Source organism: Pelmatolapia mariae, linkage group LG18 (assembly GCF_036321145.2).
Source record: "Pelmatolapia mariae isolate MD_Pm_ZW linkage group LG18, Pm_UMD_F_2, whole genome shotgun sequence".
NCBI lineage: Eukaryota > Metazoa > Chordata > Actinopteri > Cichliformes > Cichlidae > Pelmatolapia > Pelmatolapia mariae.
The window spans coordinates 6,676,945-6,695,241 of NC_086243.1; the positions used below are offsets into that span (position 1 = coordinate 6,676,945).

Here is an 18,297-nt window from a genome sequence, read left to right on the forward strand (position 1 = left end):
AGATACACACTATCCCAGAAAACATTAGGCTCCTGTTGAGCACGAGCTGTACTTATGAGTCAGTATTGAAAATGACTCTGACTGCAACATAAAACCCACGGACATCATCAACCTCTAAATGACCAAGCTCACCTTAATATCCCCCTATGCTATGTGAGCAGGCCAGAACTGAGTTGTAACACCCATAAATTGTACAGTGCCAATGGTAACATAGAAGCATGAAATAGATATTGATCCATATATGTCCCTCTGTTTTCACCACGATATTCTCTCTAGCAGAGCAAGATAATTATCCAGCAAGAGCCCACTTATATTTTATGACAACATAGAGTATGATTATGACACTTTTACATTAACTGAAAAGCAAACTTTTTAATGAACAAATCTAAAGCTGAGTCAGTTTGAAATGCAAATAAAATTAGGGGTCTGTAAACACTTTGCAGATATAGAATTTCTTAGCTGTGCAGAGTCCCCAACAACTGAGTCATACTTTTACAGCAGAAGGATTTTTTTTTATGCAAATAACCAACATCGGGGATACATATATATCTGAAATACAACATTTCTGTTAGGACTTCGAATCTGGCTTGTTAAAGAGGCTGTCAGAAATAACAGTTATCACTGAATAACTGTTGAGAGATAACTGTTATTAGTTTTAAACTTCAATGAACGTTTTCCAGATAATTTGTGTCATTCAAAGTCATTGCCTGCATATAGATATCAGCTGGACTGGAAGGCGTTTATCTTGTTCTTTTCACTCAGTTAATTCCGTTTTGTGCACTTTATGTTTGCTAAAAGTAAATTATGTTCTATATTTGGTTCAAGCAATGACAACATGATGTCAAATTGCAGAATTTTCTATATTTATTCTATATTTTCTCTGGGAAATCGAGATAGCCCATATTATATGCACCATGGGCCTTCGTCAGCCCTCAGTGCCCATTTTTATCGCTGTGCATTTTCTGCAGATGATGAGGACACAATGCTTCTTGACCCAATTGGACCACATCGCAGGAATGCTGCTCCATGCTGGCAATGACATTTAAAATCACAATGCTTATTGTTGAAGGAACTGAACCCTGACATAGGCCCAATCAGCAACATGGTCAAAACGGCCTCGTTTCTCCAGGCATTTTCCATGGCTGCTTCGGGAGAAAGCAGCTATTCTGCGACTATTAACGTAAACCACCTCAACCTTAGTTACATGTCAGAAGAACTCAAAATAATTAGCAGCAAGTTGCAAATCCTACTGCAAATTGCTGCTAATTATAGTGCAATTATGTGCTAAGAAATGTTACGGTCTGTAACACAACTAAATGTTCAGGGTGCATAAATAATAATATTTATAATAATTGTAATGTCTGACTCTGAAATGGCTGTATGAGTGCACAGGTTTGATTCATAAAATATGATCATTTTCTGTTCTTGGCTTACGTTTTTCTCCCTGTGTTGCCGTGTGTCTGCGTGACATGAAAACTATGAAGGGTCTCTTGCGGCACCCTTTGTTCATGTTATGAAACATCCTGAATCAGAACTAACTGGAATACTTCCCATTATTTTACATTTGACCCCAAGAGATGAAATTATTGTTGCTTGACAAAGCAACCAGAGCTCCAAAGTCTTCAGTGGATGGAAATATCAAATGAGTTAATTCCATTCAATGATTTTTTTTTTTCTTTTAGTCATCTTTTTCCCCACCCCAAGGTCAAGGATATACTTACCATTAAAATGTCTACATTCACATTTTTTTAAGGCATCTAGACTTTTGGATGGAATGGGATTTATAAATAGCAAACACTGAGATAACTGAGATTTCTGTAGCATTTGTAAATGTATTTACTGTTTAAAATGAGGTTGTATTGTGCAGCTGTGGTCTCACTTAAGCAGCTAGAATAATCTCATCTGCTTCCCTGCAAATCTGAATGCCTCTATTGGATGTTCAATATTACAGATAGTTGGTGAAAAGAAGGAAAAACACTTTAGAATATCAGAGGTAAAGAGGATAAAGACACCTAAGCGAATTCATTTACAGAAGTCTGCTTTACATGCGTGTATGTTTTATTATTCTTTGACATACTGACAATAGGTATTTTCTTTATTTATAAGAACATATTGCACTCATTTTGAATAACACTGTGCCGGCTGTGTCCTTCTGTGGTCTTATGTTCCATTATAAAGGGCTCGCCTCTTTCTCAAGGTGCTTAACCTTTTTCTCTTGGCTATAATAAAACATCCTTGGAAATTTGAGAGTTTAACAGTATAAAATAATATAAATCTGGACCTTGAAGATAAAACAAAAGGCAAAAGAAAACTACACTATATATTATTTTGTCATTAAAGCCTCCATACAATGGATAATAACTGCTAAATAGATGCACTCAGAGGAGTTCAGATGTTCACTGCCACAGCACACCCAGAGCCCTTATTTCAGGCCAAGTCATGCGTTCTCATTGGGTGAAAAGGATAACTAGGTCCCTTTTCAGACAGTTTTGTGTTATTTTTAAGCTTCCATCACTATAGAAACACTGAGGGAAATTCTTTCTCTAAGCAGGTTGCAGAGGACATCTTCAGTGTCTAAATTATTGATCGCAAAGTATGCATTAATTTCTTTATTTTTAAAGCTGCATAGAATTTTGTGGTTGCAACAGTTTCTGTGATAATACCATTAAACGATTCAGAGAAATCTTTGCTCACGAAACCTGTTTGAGTAGTTATGATCTTTGTGCCCTCAGGCATGATTGCATTTAAACACCAAAGAGATCTTAGTTACATGTATTGCTGCTTTTTCTTTTCTTTTTTAGATGGCTGTATGCTTGTGCAAGCTTGGCCTTCAGACACTGTCACAAACCAGAATCCTATCCTTAAGCCTGGGCCTTGTTTCAAGCCGATGCCTTATTATCAGCAGCATCTGTGCACAGGGCGAGTACAAATGTATTGATTGTTGGCGTCCTCAAACCGCAAGGGCCGAGAGAATGGTTACAGAAATTTAATTTTATAAAGCATGTAGACATCAAGATGAACTGAAATGCTGTTACGCTGAATGAAACACAAGCACACTCTAACGCATTTTTAAGATAAGAAATCCTGGGTTTTCTCTGTACAGAATTCTGTTGGGAATAGCAGTAGCCTCTCACTTTTCTTCACTTCCTACAGATTGTGTGCAGCATTTGAAAAAACAAAGGAATATTTGTGTGCATGAGTAGACACACATACCCACAAACACAGATGCACACGCCCACAGAGATGCGCACACAATATATAATGAAAAGAACATATTTCATACAGCATTGACCTCCATCTAGTGGCAGAATGGATTCCGCTTGAATGCATTAAGATTAATGATGAAGCCCCTGTAACATGGTGCAAACAAGACCGTACTGAAGCTCTGCTACAACAGATTGAGCTACAGAGAGCAGAACAGACCACAATAAACCACAATAACAGAAGATACAGGACAGCACAAAAGAACAGTGTATTTCATTAAACACACAAAGGTTGAAGCTGGGTACTGAACAGTACTACTTCACCTTCAGTGATTATTTTTTGTTACATGTCATGCTTTCTGTCATGCTTGTTTTTTTTTACCATTTCTGTGTCGACTTTATCCTTGGGTCTCTTCTGCCTCTCTTTCTGCCAGCCTGTCTCTATGTTTCTGTTTTGTGCCTCTTTTTATGTGTGGTTTTATTCATTCAGCCCCTACAAAACGGAGCAATATGTTCATTCAAATAGAAACGGCAGAGATTTGAACACTCTGTTACATCACATAAGTGGAGCAGCTACGGTAGCTTATCTGTTACACAACTTTCCACACATATTTGCAAGTAATTTTGCTGAAGTAAAAGCCCATTGCTTAAATGGTGTATGCATGAAAAAAACTGATGTTTCTGCCCAGTGAGCACATTCAGATCTCAGTGACTCAAAGCAGTTTAATAGCTGCTTTTGAAGTAATTGTAGTTGCATTTGTATAGTTCACATGATGACCATTTACATGTGAAAGCTACGTAAGACTACGGGCTCAAGTGAACACCCAAGCTTGTCAACTGCCAGCAATGTAAAGTTCACATCAGTTCCTGACAGTTCGATGCAGTTTTCTGCACTGCCGAAACATTTCCAGCATCGGTGCTGCTAACTGTTAGAAATCCCCTTTTAATAATTAATAATAATAACTAAATTCAAAGTGGTGCATAAACACAGGATTGTTGAAAGGAGGTGAGAGAAGAAGAAACAGTCAGTGCATCGTGGGAAGCCGCCAGCACCCTAGGTTTACTGCAGGATGACTAAAGGAGGATTCAGGGTCACCTGATCCAGCGTTTACTGTAAACATTTAAAAAAGGAAAGGTTTAAGCCTCATCTTAAAAGTAGAAAGGGTGTCTGTTTCTTAAATCCAGAGTCTGAGCTGGTCCCACAGAAGAGGGGACTGAAAACTTAAGGCACTGTTCATTCAACTTTTAAATACCTTAAGAACCACAAGTAAACCAGCTGTCCCAGAGAAAAGCACTCTAGTAGTACTATGAGATGGGGAAAAAAAGATTAACATGATGGCGTCAGCAATCTTTGGTTTATTTTTTTCTTACAGAAACAATATTCACTTTAAATTGCATCATTTTTTAAAAGAATTATGTGGTTAAAGCCAGAAACATCAAAGTAGACAAAATGCAGTTTTTGAACTGATTGTGCCCTATTGTCAGTTTGTCTGGGTTCACTGTTGATTCCTTGTGTTTTTTCTTATATTCCTTGGCTTTCATCTTACAAACTGACCTTTTTAAACAATCCTTTAGTCCCCATTTGGCTCCTTTTTTGAGCTGACATTAGATAATGATGATACACATAACAAACTTTTTTAAGTATTGCCACGATTTAATTATTTGTGATGCTTATGAGCTATACAGGTCAGAATGTTATTATAAGGTATTTCCAAGTTGGAAGTGGTAATTGCACTCATTAAAATTACACCAATAACATGTTTTTTAGAGAATGTGATGTAAAAAGGAATATTAGAACAAACCAAGCTAAAATAAGACCAAGCAGGATGTTCAAATCAGTCATTTACCCTGGCCATTATAACGGCCTTGGACTTGGATTCTATTCATACAGTACATTAGGAATAGACAGTGCAGATATATACAATGAGAGTTCCTCTCTCATTGTATATATCTGCATTGTATATGACTCTATATTTTCTTAATAGTAAATATATTTTGGCCATGGCAGTAGCTGAAAGTAACCTTTGCTTTGTTACCTTTGAGCAAAGTCTGCATTGCTATCAATACTACAAGTTTGCTGGGTTGTATCATCCAAACCTTTCCTTTTTGCTAAAGCATATAGTTAGGGCTGGATCAGGTGACCCTGAATCCTCCCTTAGTTATGCTGCAATAGGTGTAGGCTGCTGGGGGACTCCCATGATGCATCGAGTATTTCTTCTTCAGTCACCTCTGTCACTCACTATAGACATCTCTGCATTGAATCATACTTGTTATTAATCTCTGACTATCTTCCACAGCATGTTTCTTCCTGTTGAAAGGGAGTTTTTCCTTCTCACTGTCGCCAAAGTGCTTGTTCATAGGGGGTCATATGATTGTTGGGTTTTTCTCTGTATGTATTATGGTAGGGTCTACTTTACAATATAAAGTCCCTTGAGGCCATTGATGTTGTAAATTGAAATGAATTGAATCCTAACCTCTGGTGATATTAATATAACCTAAAATAACACTTTGCTGCTATAGTTGATGAGATGTCAAATTCACTCTACTGCAGTTCACAAACAAAAGTAAAACCTGCCATGCCTGAACATAGGAGCCGTTATGGCACAGTGAATGAATCTTGACTCTTTGAATTTTGATATTTTTTCCCCTCAAATGAAGGTGAGCTAAATATTAATATAATATTTTCAAGGTCTAGTTGACTCGTGGGCTCCGCAGCGGTTTCGACGGTCTCATTAGCTTGTTCAATTTACAATTCTAAAGCCCGGTTTGTGGTTCAGTATGAGAACAGACAGTTCAAGCATAAAATGTAGAGCTGTTCCTTTCAGAGTTAATTTGCCAACTCCTTCTAATGCATTCTGTCTTCATTTACTTCCTATTTTCTGAAGTGCATTTCACAACTACGCTAACGTCATGTACATTTTCCTCCACAAATTTTCAGTCAGACTATATCCAGGTCTAAATGTGTTAATTAGCCATATCATTATGATGATATTACATGTCAAACAGTGCAGTCTAGTTCCACTAATAGGAGCAAAAACTGAAATCATTTTTCCCCTCTGGGTCTCATGGGCTTTTTAGGCAGACAAGATTTACTGTTTGCATTTCATATTCTTTCTGTTTGGCCTTTGTAGCAACAAGCAGCAGTTTGGAGCTGAAAAAAATTACCACTGCATATGACCATTATATCTACAGGCTTTATGATTTCTTGGGCTCCATCAGTGTTAACATGTTATTTTAATTGACTGCATAATTATGTTGCCTTATGATAACAGAAAGAAAGTCTTACAATGTTAAACTAGTCAATTTTATTCTCAATTGGTAGTAGTTTCATTAGAATGTAACAGTTTCTTCCTCTTGAAACTGATATACTCATGGATGCATTAAAGACTATTAAAGAGAGCTCTGTGTGGGTCTGTCTACACTTACATAGAAAAAATTAGCTTTTTGTAAGCATGTAAACAGCTTTTTAGATAACTGAAAACAGCACTTTGGAAAACTGCTTCCAGGGTGAAGGTTTTCAGAAAGTCAGTTTATGTGTTCACATGTGAACAAGGAAAACGGCCCACACCTTTGATGTCTGGGAGCATCAAAGGTGTGGGCCTCTATTTCCTTCTTTGATGTCAGAATATGCACGCTGTTATTGTTGGTGATGGTTCCTCCTAGGCTTCTGATTGGCCAGCCTTTTAATACAGACAACATTATATCGCCACCTGCAGCGCTGCCGTGCTCTTGACAGTATTTGACATCATTTTGCACTTTCTACACTGTTAGAGTACGATTTTGACCCTTTTGAGCAAATGCAGCATTAAAAAGCCCTAGTCAATTGCATTAATAAGCCAAATAGACAGAAACTAAAGCAAAGCCATAAGTAAACTATACTGTCCATATACGCCATCTGTGAAACACAAACAGTTAAACCCCAAGTGAGTGTTTCTTCTCTTCAGTAACAACTTTGATTGGCAGATTCAACAAAATTTAATTTTAGTTATATAGCTCCAAATCTCAACAACACTTGCCTCAAGGTGTTATATATATTAATGTAAAAACGCTACAAGGCTAACCCTGAACAAGAACTTTGCAACAGTGGGAAGGAAAAACTCCCTTTTCCTTTTAACAGGAAGAAACCTTGGGCAGAACCAGCCTCAGGGAGGGGAAGACATCAGCAGTGACCAGTTTGTTGAGGAAGACATGACAAAAGATACACAGTGGAAGAGAGTCAGAGATTATTAATCATGCTTAAATGCAAAGTGGCATGTAAGCACAGAGGCGGTGAAAAAAGGTTAGGAGAAAGAAGAAACCATCAGTGCATCATGGGAAGCCCCAAGCACTCTAGGTCTACTGAAGTGTAACTAAAAAGGAAAGTTTTACGCCTAGATTTCCACCTGAATGTTAAACTTGGTTGATATTTGTGTGTGATTATCTAGCTAGTAACTTTGCCATATGACCCCTATAATTAGCAAAAATCTTTCCCTCTTTTCCAAAAAGGTCACAGGTTGCATAAACACATAGAGTCTGGTACATAAATAAAAAGTCACATATAATTATACACGTGTATTTTGTTGATTTATTTTATTAAGTCTAAAATACTGAGTCAAGACAAGACTATAATGTCCCAAATTTATATTGCAGGAAACAGAACATATAGCTCTGTTCAGACGTGGTTTGGTATGGTAAAAAAGATACTGGAACAAAGACCATATGTTTTGTGAGGGAAATTAATAGAAAAATCACATTCAGTTACAAAGAGTAACAATTAACAGTTCACAAAATGATCTTAGTAAGCACGTACGTCCATGGTAGCCTTGCTATGGAAAGCAATAGGAACATGTTGCAGGTCACCCATGCCCGATGGATTATCCTGTAGTTGACAGAAAGAAGAATGAGTAATCTGATTAAAAATGATCCCCGATAATTGTGTTTCTTAAAGAACGTAATAGATCAGAGATGGCCATGATAATGGTGGCTTACAGGGAATATCTCTTTCATCTCCTTAAAGTGTCTAAGTTCAGAATCCTCCTCTAGAAAGATGATATGAATGTACAAATATGAATGCATATTAGTAGTCAGATAAATTTTATGCATTTTTTATATCATATAAATCTATATAGAGGATTTGTGGCCGATGCATGCACAGACACACACAGACACACACACACACACACACACACACACACACACACACACACACACACACACACACACACACACACAGACACACACACACACACACACTTCATAATTTAAAATTCAAAGGAATATGAAGTTGCCTTACTGTGCAGTATCCACAACTTTCTTGCCAATACAGCCAAGCCCACAAGGAGCAGGAGAGACGAACACACCGCTATAGACTCCAACATGTAACTAGGAAGCAGGCACAAAGCAGACTGAGCAGACAATCCACCTTCAACATCCATTAAAGTGAAGATAAAGAAGTGCTTGACTTTTACCGGTGACTGTTCCAGGACTCCTTAGTGATGGGTTTGGGTGGAGGGAGGTACACAGCAGACTGACTCGGAGTAGGTGGGGATGTCACAGGCTCTGTCGCTGAAGGTAAAGATATTGTAGCGCTAAAAAAATACTGTAACAACTTTGTACATATGCTGTGATAGGGGAAGAGTGTTTGCAGCTTCCTAACATCAATATTATTGATAGGTTCAATTCAATTCAATTCAATTTTATTTATATAGCGCCAAATCACAACAAATGTCGCCTCAAGGCTTTTAATAATCAATACCCCGAACAAGTAGAGACTTGAGAGCTTCTGCCATCTGTCACAAACACATATTGATCTTTAAAGCTGCTTCTTCTCAATTCAGCAGCTGCAAGGTGACATGGAGAAAATGCCAAGCAATCACACAAATACCTAAAATGCATGATTTAAAATGCTAATAGGTTATCCAAATGATAAGCTACGACCATTTATTTGTCTTGGAAATGTTACTTTTCCTCTAACCTAAGAACACAGAGATGGTAAATATGCTTGTAAAAATGAGCATGTAAGGACTGTGAAAAATGGGAAGGGTCTTATGTTTTCTTTAACTTAAAACAATGCTGTAAAATGGCAGTATGTATGTTAAAATCATTTGCGACCAATGACACACAATAATGAAACAATCTCTGTTTAGCATTTTAGCAAAGTTTAGTTCATTCTACAGTTAGGGAGAAATTTCATGTCTACAGGCTGTATCAACCAAATATTCACTTCAAGCAATGATAAAATATTATATTAGGGCATGGTTGTTTTTAATAATTTTTTTAAAAATCAACCATTTCCATAATTTATTTTTTTCCTGGCCATTTAGCTAAATGTCAAGTTTTGCTATTCAAATTAGCACTAGGCTGCATTTTAGAGGTGACATGTTAGCGAGGGCCTAAAATTAAAGAAATGTCAACTGTGTTACCTGTCACCATGGATAACACAGTCGACATTCTATCATGATTTAGACTTATTGTCATATATAATTTTGTATTGTTATTATTAGGACTCAGAAATTACATGGTACATGTGTTAAAAGTAGAAGAGATTAACATAACTGACATAAACATTATTATAATGTTGAGGTTTAGTACTGAATAAATAATCACACTCTAACTAGACCTCACTACCAGATGAAATGAGCATTTGTTTTCAACATGATCTGCATTACCTTCAGAAATACTCATTTCAACATAGCAATGATCTCATAGTATGACTCATTTTGATGTGACTCGGTGGTTTGAAAGGATGGGCTCCAGCTGACATTTGTGTAATCTGGTCAATAACGAAGTAAGGTTGGAAAACTGAAAAGAATTGCTTTCAATCATTACATTCACAGTGTTACAACGGCAGCGTTACATACATTATTAAACAGAGTGTTTTAAGTTGTAGGGAGATGAGGTTACCTTCTGCTGAGAAGCAGCACCACATGCTGATTTTGAGAGAAGCACTTAATATTTATAGAAACACAGAGAGAAAATAAAAAGGTTTTTATCTGAATACAGGTTTCTCTTTTCCTCTTAATGCATGCCGTCAGCTGTGTGGCTCCTGTCAGTTGTATTTCTTTTACCGCCGACTGTGTTACATGTGATTTTTGTGTCATAAATCTTTTAAATGTCGGCTGAACAGCAATAAAAATATCGGGGTACAGATATTTCTAGAGAGGGAAGTCTTACATAAGGATGTTGAATAACTCTAAACTCCCTGCGATGAAAAAAATATTCATCCTTGATGATATCAGCACTCAGAAAATTCATAATGAAGCTTAAACTTCACAGTTTCAAGTCAGTTAGACAGTGAAGCTCAAAAGTGTAATTTATTATGTATTTTATGTCCAAAAAAATGAAAGGCTCTTTATTAACTTACTAGTAGAGGCGCGTGGTCTGACCTGAACCTGTACGGCTACTTGCTGCTGCCCTGCAGAACATAAATACCAGCCAGCATCTCTCATCTGCAGCTTCTTTAAGGTTACAGTGAAAGCCCCAGTTCTGTCATCGCTGATGGCCACTGAAGTATCTTCGTAACTCCCTTCAGAACCCGTCGGCAGACAGGAGCTCCAGCCTCCGCTCCGACACCACTTCTTCTCACTTTCTCTGTTGGCAGGCAGTCACAGGGGAGTCAGTGAATGCTCACTGTCCACCAGCGTTTGACACCAGTGGAAGTTTCCAGACAAATTCCCACATTTACTGAAGTGTGATCAGTTCTTCTTTAAGGACAGTTCTAAGAGTTTTAAAGGATAAAATGTGGATAAAATCCTCCAAAGGAAAACCAAATACCTGAATCTTTCACTGTAAAGGCATTGAACCATGACACTACTTCCTTCTTCCCCACTCACCATGCTGTTCTCGACTGACACACCTGCAGAAATCATGAAAATGCAACAAACTTCTTTAAAACTGTGGGTCAAGAAATGTTTATCATCTTAATATTTCTCCATTACTCACCGTGAATGACTTTCACTTTAGTGTAAGCAACATCATCGGCCTTCCACCCGTTACCTAATTCCACACCACACAAGTACCACCCAGACTCCGTCTCTTTCAGGTTGTTCATGGTCACTGTGAACATCTCCTGGGCCGGGTCGTCAAAAATGCTCACTTTGTCTTTACTTGGATTGGTCGAGGAGGTCTCGTCAGTTCGAGCCAAGCTGGTGCAGAACTCTCTCATGCTCCCACGACACCAGTACTTGACATGGTTAGCATACTTAGGGTCATATCGACACGGGACAGTGATGGATCCACCCTCCAGGACACTAACCTCGTTCTGAGTGGTCACCCAGCAGAGAACAACTGATAAGAAGTGGAGATCATTCAATGTTAAACACCAATTTGAAATGAAACTTTCGGTTATGACACAACCTTAATATAGCAGTTGCTCACATTGGACACCTGTTATCTATAAATGAGATGTGGGGAAATGTGGCCTTTGGCAACACTTGTACCATATTTATCGCTTCAGTTTCCTTTGTTACGAAGCACATTTCCTGCTTTAACTTCCCTCTTCATACTTCTCATTCCAAAATTGGATTATCTCTTCATAATACACAGGCTTTTGAAGGCCTGACAAAATAAACATCAAACATACTGTTTGCTAAAGGGCAAACTGTACAGACGATTGGAAGATTTGCAAAAACACAAAAGCCCTCTCCAGCTCCTGGGGAAAGAAATTGCAAGCTTTTAACAACCTTCTAGTCTGTCTTAAACAAACGATTAATAACAGAAAAGTCATAAAATTGCAAAGAGAAGGAAGCCTAAGGAGTATCATACATTTTAGCAAGAGTATTTGCTAAAAGCACAGCAGAGAAGTGAGGAAGAGGCGGCACAGACATAAATTATCTTTGTTTTTTCCAATTATGTGAAGCAGAAAACAGCTTGAAAGTCTTTTTTGTCTGACTTCTCTAATCAAATGCACACAGTCACAGTGAATACCTGGGATCCATGGTAACACGCTGAGCGTGAGTATAGAGAGTCGCGGCATGTTTCCACTTCAAGTTTGACGCTTAACAAGAAAGTGTTCTCTGCTGCGCAAACACAGACTGCAGGTTCCACAGAGTGTCAAATTCCCCTTTGTCACGTGACCATCGGCTGGATCCAGATGCTCCAGATGTTAACTACATAAATGCCAGGCAGATTTTATTGACACTGTTCACCTACCGTAGTGAACACTAAAATTTGAATAAAATGAATGTTGTGCTGATGTTAAATCTATCTTCTTGTTTCTCAGCTCATGTATAGCCTATATATAAGTATATAGGTATTTTTCATGTTTGATTTTGATTTACAATAATGTGTGTAGAATATAACAATTAAAAAAACCTCCATATTGGACTTTAGTAGCTCTTTTTTGTGGCACATTTTTAATTCTCAGAAATACATTTTCTTTCGCAATACACCTTTCAAATTCCAATATTTTGTCTTTCTTGTGATGAGAGATGGAAAGTTTAATCCCAATCATAGCAGTTTTCTAAATAAAGCTACAGGTAATGAACAGCTGTGCTAGCATAAAGACGAGAAAACAGCCACATCATCTTGGCAATGTCGAAAGGTGATCTGTGTGGCGGCGCATTAAGTTTCACTCATATTTTTTACATATATGCAGGAATGCACGACACCTATAAAAGCAAAACATGATTTTTACACAGTTTAGTTCTTGCATGTCCTATTTGCTATGCTTATTGCTTTCTGGATCCAGCTGCAAATGGCTTTTGCATAAAACATCCAATCATGTAAGGTATCATCAATCTTATTGTCTAACTAAACAGCACATTTTTGTTTCCCCTAAAGATAGACTGTCCCTTCAAGGTTTAGGCTTGTAACTTAAAACATGACATACTTAGCCATTTTTTTTTTTTTTACAATAACGTTATTCCCCCTGACAGGCACATACTAAGCCTCTCCCTTCCATAGCTGGGGAGAATTCATTTGGCAGGCTGCAGTGAAATTACTTGATTCTGGTGCCTGAAAACCTTGGATATGGTCCAGTCTTCATTTGTCGGATTAAGCTTCAAAGCACAACCCCCTCAGACACTGAATTAACAAACAATTATTCCAATCCTTTCAATTTGCTCTGTGAAGGATGTCCCTAAAGCCCCACTTGCTCTTTTGTTGTTGCTTCTGCTACAAAACCTTTTATGGTCATCTATTTCCTGGAAAGATTTGGGATGATCTCAGAAGTGAAACTCAACTTTTTGCCCAGTTTGACCTTTCCGGAGAAATGAAACCTAACATTTCCCAAAGTTACTATTTTCGAATCCCTAACCCATATCCTTGTAGTGCTTTGAAAATTGTGGCAGACTGTATGTCTTTTTCTATCTTACAAGAAATTTCAGACTGATGAACTTGATAAGAGGGCATGTTGATAAAAGGAAAACCTATTTTAATAGCTTTTCTCAGATTATTTGAAATCTTTGACTTTGCTTTTAATGTTTATGATGTCTCTTTATAATATGTCTAATGGTAAGCAGCAGTGCTTTTATATAGATGAAAACAGAATACTGTAATAATGCCTAATGCTTGTCTTTATTTTTGTGACTCTGGTATTCTTTGTGGTGTGATTGTTAGAGAGGTTACTGTTCAAAATGCAGACTGTAAATGACATTGTTTTCTACACATTTACTCTTCAAATGTGGTTTAGTCATTTCCGAGTAAAGTGTAAATGTACAAGTAAATGTTCATATTATATAACAAAACATTACAACTTAATAGTGGCCAAGGTTATTTAAAGACTAAATCTCAGTCTTATTGATTGCATACAATTACTGAAATATTATAGGAACTGTTGTGGCAGATTTCTTTTCTGATGCATTAATCATATATGATTAATGCATTATAATATAATATAATTATAGTCATTATATTATAGTCATAATCATAATCATTATAATATAATGATTCATGATATATGACTTTAATCATATCACATTAGTAATAGTAATATCACTTTCTTACTTTAGTATAGCAAGATCACTCCTGTCACCAGTTGTATGCATGCATGTAGAATGTTATCACAAGTGGGCCCCAGGTTTTATTGCACCTTCACAGTGGACCCATTGTAGACTTGAAGATCTCCAGACACCCTGCTCAAGGGAGGTGACGGGTGGTCGTAACTTTTCTTAGAGTGGGAGGGGGTCAAGGATGAGCTGGACTGAAGGTATAGGGATACATGATGTGTTGTGCAATGTTCTTTGAGAGTGTCTGTGTGAGATGTGAGGGCAGTGGCCAAATTTCAGAGATCAAAAACAAAAAACATCGGCCCATAAAAATGAAAAATCACCATCGGCCCACTGGGCAAATGCCCAGTATGCACGATGGCCAGTCCAGCTTTGGACGTTCTCCCCTTTTATAGTGATGGAGGAGACTGGTGAGGAGATAGTATGTAGTGGAGGAAGCCACAGCGAGAGCTGGCTCCGGGCTACAGGACAGTGCTGAACCTAAAAAGAGTGCTTGTGGTCAAAAATAAAGCTTAAACCACACCAATTGTACATTGTGTGGGTCCGGTCATTTCACAAGTATTTTGACTGCTAAGTGTAAAGTTTAGTGGAGTGGGGATTAAGGTGTGTGTGTGTGGTGGTGGGGGGTCAGTTTGACTCGGCCACTTAGTTACAAAAATGAACTGTTAATATTTTGGCATACAAAGACGTTGTGAAAATTTTCTTTCTACCAACTTAGTGGGAACACTTTGGGGATGGTGCATGAATGAAGCAGGGTCCAGTAAAGACATGTATGACCGAGTTTGGTATGGAATAATTTTGGACTCCTTTCACAAAGCTTTCCAGCCTCCTCCAAATGAAATAGATGTTGACGCATACTGACAGCTGAGGTAAACAGTGGACTGACAGCCTACACTCACTACAGCTACAGTTGTTTGTCTTACAACAGCCACTGTAGCTGGGATTATGCACTTGAATTAGGAGGGGTAAGAAAACAAAATTCAGTTGACTGCAGTTTTCAACCTACTTACACCTACTGGTGATATTGTTCACACTGTAACACTGTATTGCAGTTCACATGCAGGCTTTCTAGTCTACTCCAGATGTCATGCGCGATAAGAGTCCCAACCTGAACATATCTGCATGCCGAGTGATTGTTGTAGCAACAGCTAGTATACATACTTAAAATGTACGAAATTTCAACCCAATCTGAGAGTATTTATGTGGCTTATCATGTTCACTCAGTCTAAAGACCTGTTTAATGCTGAATTGCAACGCTTTCATTATAAAAAAGTATTTCATAAGAGCTTCATTAGGTTGCAGCTCTTATGGCTTTGCTTTAGTTTCTGTTGCAGTGATGTTCAATCACAACACAGGAACTTCTCACTCAATGTGAAAAGTCCAGCTCTTATCAAACCAAAATTGAGTCACAGTCACAATCAAAGCCCCATCAAGTGACAACAGGAAGTCAACATTATGAGATAAACATGAACTGATATGCATGATTTATGCACTGTATTCTATACATGTTATACAGCAGTATTCTGTGTAATTTGTGCATTTATAATTTTCCACATTGGTCACATGAGGATCACTGCTGCTTGTATCTTTAATTCCACCAGTGACTGTTTATCTTCCAGTAACCTTTACCTGCCCTGTACCAATGACAGGACCCATAATGAGAGAATGATGACACATTTATATTTAATATGTAGAGACAGGTAGATGGACTGCCTAACTGCTTGCCATAAAATCAGCACAGGAAGAAACTCAGATCTGACCTTTAAGGTTTCTGAAACATGGCCTGGTGTACTCGATTCTATTTTTCATCTCTGCATGCACGGGGAGGGGGTTTCATTTCCAGTTCAAACACCCCCACAAACTCACACGCCAAGACCAAACTAGCTGAAATGTACCCTCGGGTCAGTGTTTTCTGTGACAAATATAAGCCTGTATTGGCTCTGCACAGTTTAAAGCAATTTTGGTAGGAATGTGTTTGACTCAATCACTTCTCCCAGAACAAGTAATAGAAGCAAACCCTCTCTTTGCTCTGGGGGTAATGTTCTCGCTTTGCCCTCTCTTAGCAGAAATAGGGCAGCAGGGAAATGCGAGTTCCTTTGCCTTCGACTTGGAAGAAAAAAATTATGCAGTCTGTGGGAATAACAGAATAATATCTGCAAAGTGCGGAGTGGTGGGGAATATTCACTTCCAAGTGAAAACATATTTTACCAGGACCTACATTAAAAATGGACATGAGAAAAAGTATCTTAAGTATTCTGAGCGAAATACATAGTCCTATGTATAAATATCAAGGGCTATGATATAAATGTGGCTTACATGTGTAAATAAATATCATGTAAGCCACAGTGACAACAAGACGATTAACTGCTTATCTTGTTTCAGTGCAATCTTCTGCTGGGAAACCTTGGTCCTTGCACTCGTGTAAGGCCTACTTTGACACTGAGCCTACAAAGCCCAGGTTGTGACACTTAGAATTAAATGTAGTGTAAGAAATACTGTAATAAAAATGCAGCAGAGTAAAATACATTCCAGAATTTAACAGTTACACATTTCATTATCCAGGCTCTGACTCTCAGTATTCATTTTAAAAAATAAAAGAAGTCTAGGCTTTAATCCTAATAGATTCACTTCAACATTGAAAGAATTGTGTGGGAGTTATGGTCCTTCTAGTGTCGCTGTTTAAAGGTAATTGGACACTTGGATGCATTGTACCTTGAAAAGTGAAGGCAGAGAAAAGGTGGAGAGAACCCCAGGTGTCTGCAGTAAAGGTCTGTGAGGGCATCTCCAGGGAAAACACAAAGTGTCTGCGGATATCTAAGACTTAAAGCAGTCATTCACCACATGCTTTTCAATTAGAATGATTAAATATGACTTTGGATGTGGATCTGTGCAATTATTCTCAGACCCCTAAATTCTGCAGTAAAAATTGCTGCATTTTTATGGAACACTTTTCAATACAATCCACTCCAATTAAAACTGAGACTTGGCTCATTAATACAGTATGCACTTCTTTATGTAGAACTGAATATGCTTAAGCTTAGATCCCGAAGTTAAAAAGAAAAAAAAGGGGGGGGAGAGAAAAAGAGACATTTTGGACTGTGGCATAAAATGGAAATGCACAACTTCTAAAGATGTGAGTTCCACCACTGAGCCTGGAGTCCTTTGCCACAACCATTTGGATGTAGAGTTTTCTTCCCTGCTATCCTTGAAAAGAAGAAAGGATTTCTCTTTGCAATAACCAGCACTAAATGGTAATTTGAAAAGCCAGATTTGAACAATCCTACTTTGTATGAGAAGCTGCAGAAGAAGGGGGGGGGGATGCACAGAAATACAGTGCTTTGCAAAAGTGTGGAGTCACCACTACTTTCTTTATATTTTGCCAGGAAAATGAGAAATAGGAAGCATGTGTAAATACATACGGAAATACAGCATATAATGCAAATAAGGGCCTTGTATAATCCTTACAAGCTTCAAAGTCAATATTTAGCATGACCACCTTTATTCTGCAACACAGCCTGAACTCTCTCGGGCAAGCTTTCATCTAGCAGTTCTCCAGGCTTCTTGAAGGCCATTCAAAGCTTTTCTTTGGATGTTGACTGCCTTCTGTTCTGTTGTCTGACAAAATGCTCTAACACCGCTTCAATAACATTTAGGTCTGGCGTCTTGGGAGGCCGATCCATGCCTCACGGTGTTCCATTGCGTGTTTTTCCATCCAGATATGCTGTACTGCACTGACAGCGTGTTTGTGATGAGTGAAAAATGAAGTGTTCCCAATCAGACACATTCCAGATGGTATTAGATGGTGAGTCAAAATCTAATGGTACTTTTCAGCATTCATAATACCATCAAGTTTGACAAGATCCCCAACACCGCTGGCTGGAATTCCACCATCAAACCATGGCATAGCCTCCATTGTGTTTTACAGATGGCTGTAGACACTCCCACACAAACATACTGACCACAGGACCTGTTTACAGCCCAGTTCTTGTGTACACCTCAGCCTTTCCCTTTAGAACATTTGTGATGAGGCTTCAGTAATCTGTAGATTTCCTAAAGAGACATCTCTCATATCCTATGTCAGGTCTTTCCTGAATTTTTTCCTATTTCTTAAAGATATGATTTTCAGATACAGTTCATTTGCTGTAGATAGCTTTTCCTGCCTGCCTCTT

At 38.1% G+C, this 18,297-nt stretch overlaps 1 protein-coding gene across 1 annotated transcript; it reads right to left on the reverse strand.

Annotated features, from left to right (window-relative positions):
* Positions 1 to 7,747: 7,747 nt before the first annotated feature.
* Positions 7,748 to 12,222, reverse strand: pigr (polymeric immunoglobulin receptor). Its single transcript, XM_063461914.1, has 8 exons — positions 12,108 to 12,222; positions 11,124 to 11,468; positions 10,956 to 11,037; positions 10,546 to 10,772; positions 8,651 to 8,747; positions 8,476 to 8,564; positions 8,172 to 8,221; positions 7,748 to 8,061 (listed from the first exon to the last, which is right to left on the reverse strand). The coding sequence occupies exons 1-8, from the start codon at positions 12,154 to 12,156 to the stop codon at positions 7,978 to 7,980; spliced, it is 1,023 nt and encodes a 340-aa protein (XP_063317984.1). The 5' UTR covers positions 12,157 to 12,222; the 3' UTR covers positions 7,748 to 7,977.
* Positions 12,223 to 18,297: the final 6,075 nt, after the last annotated feature.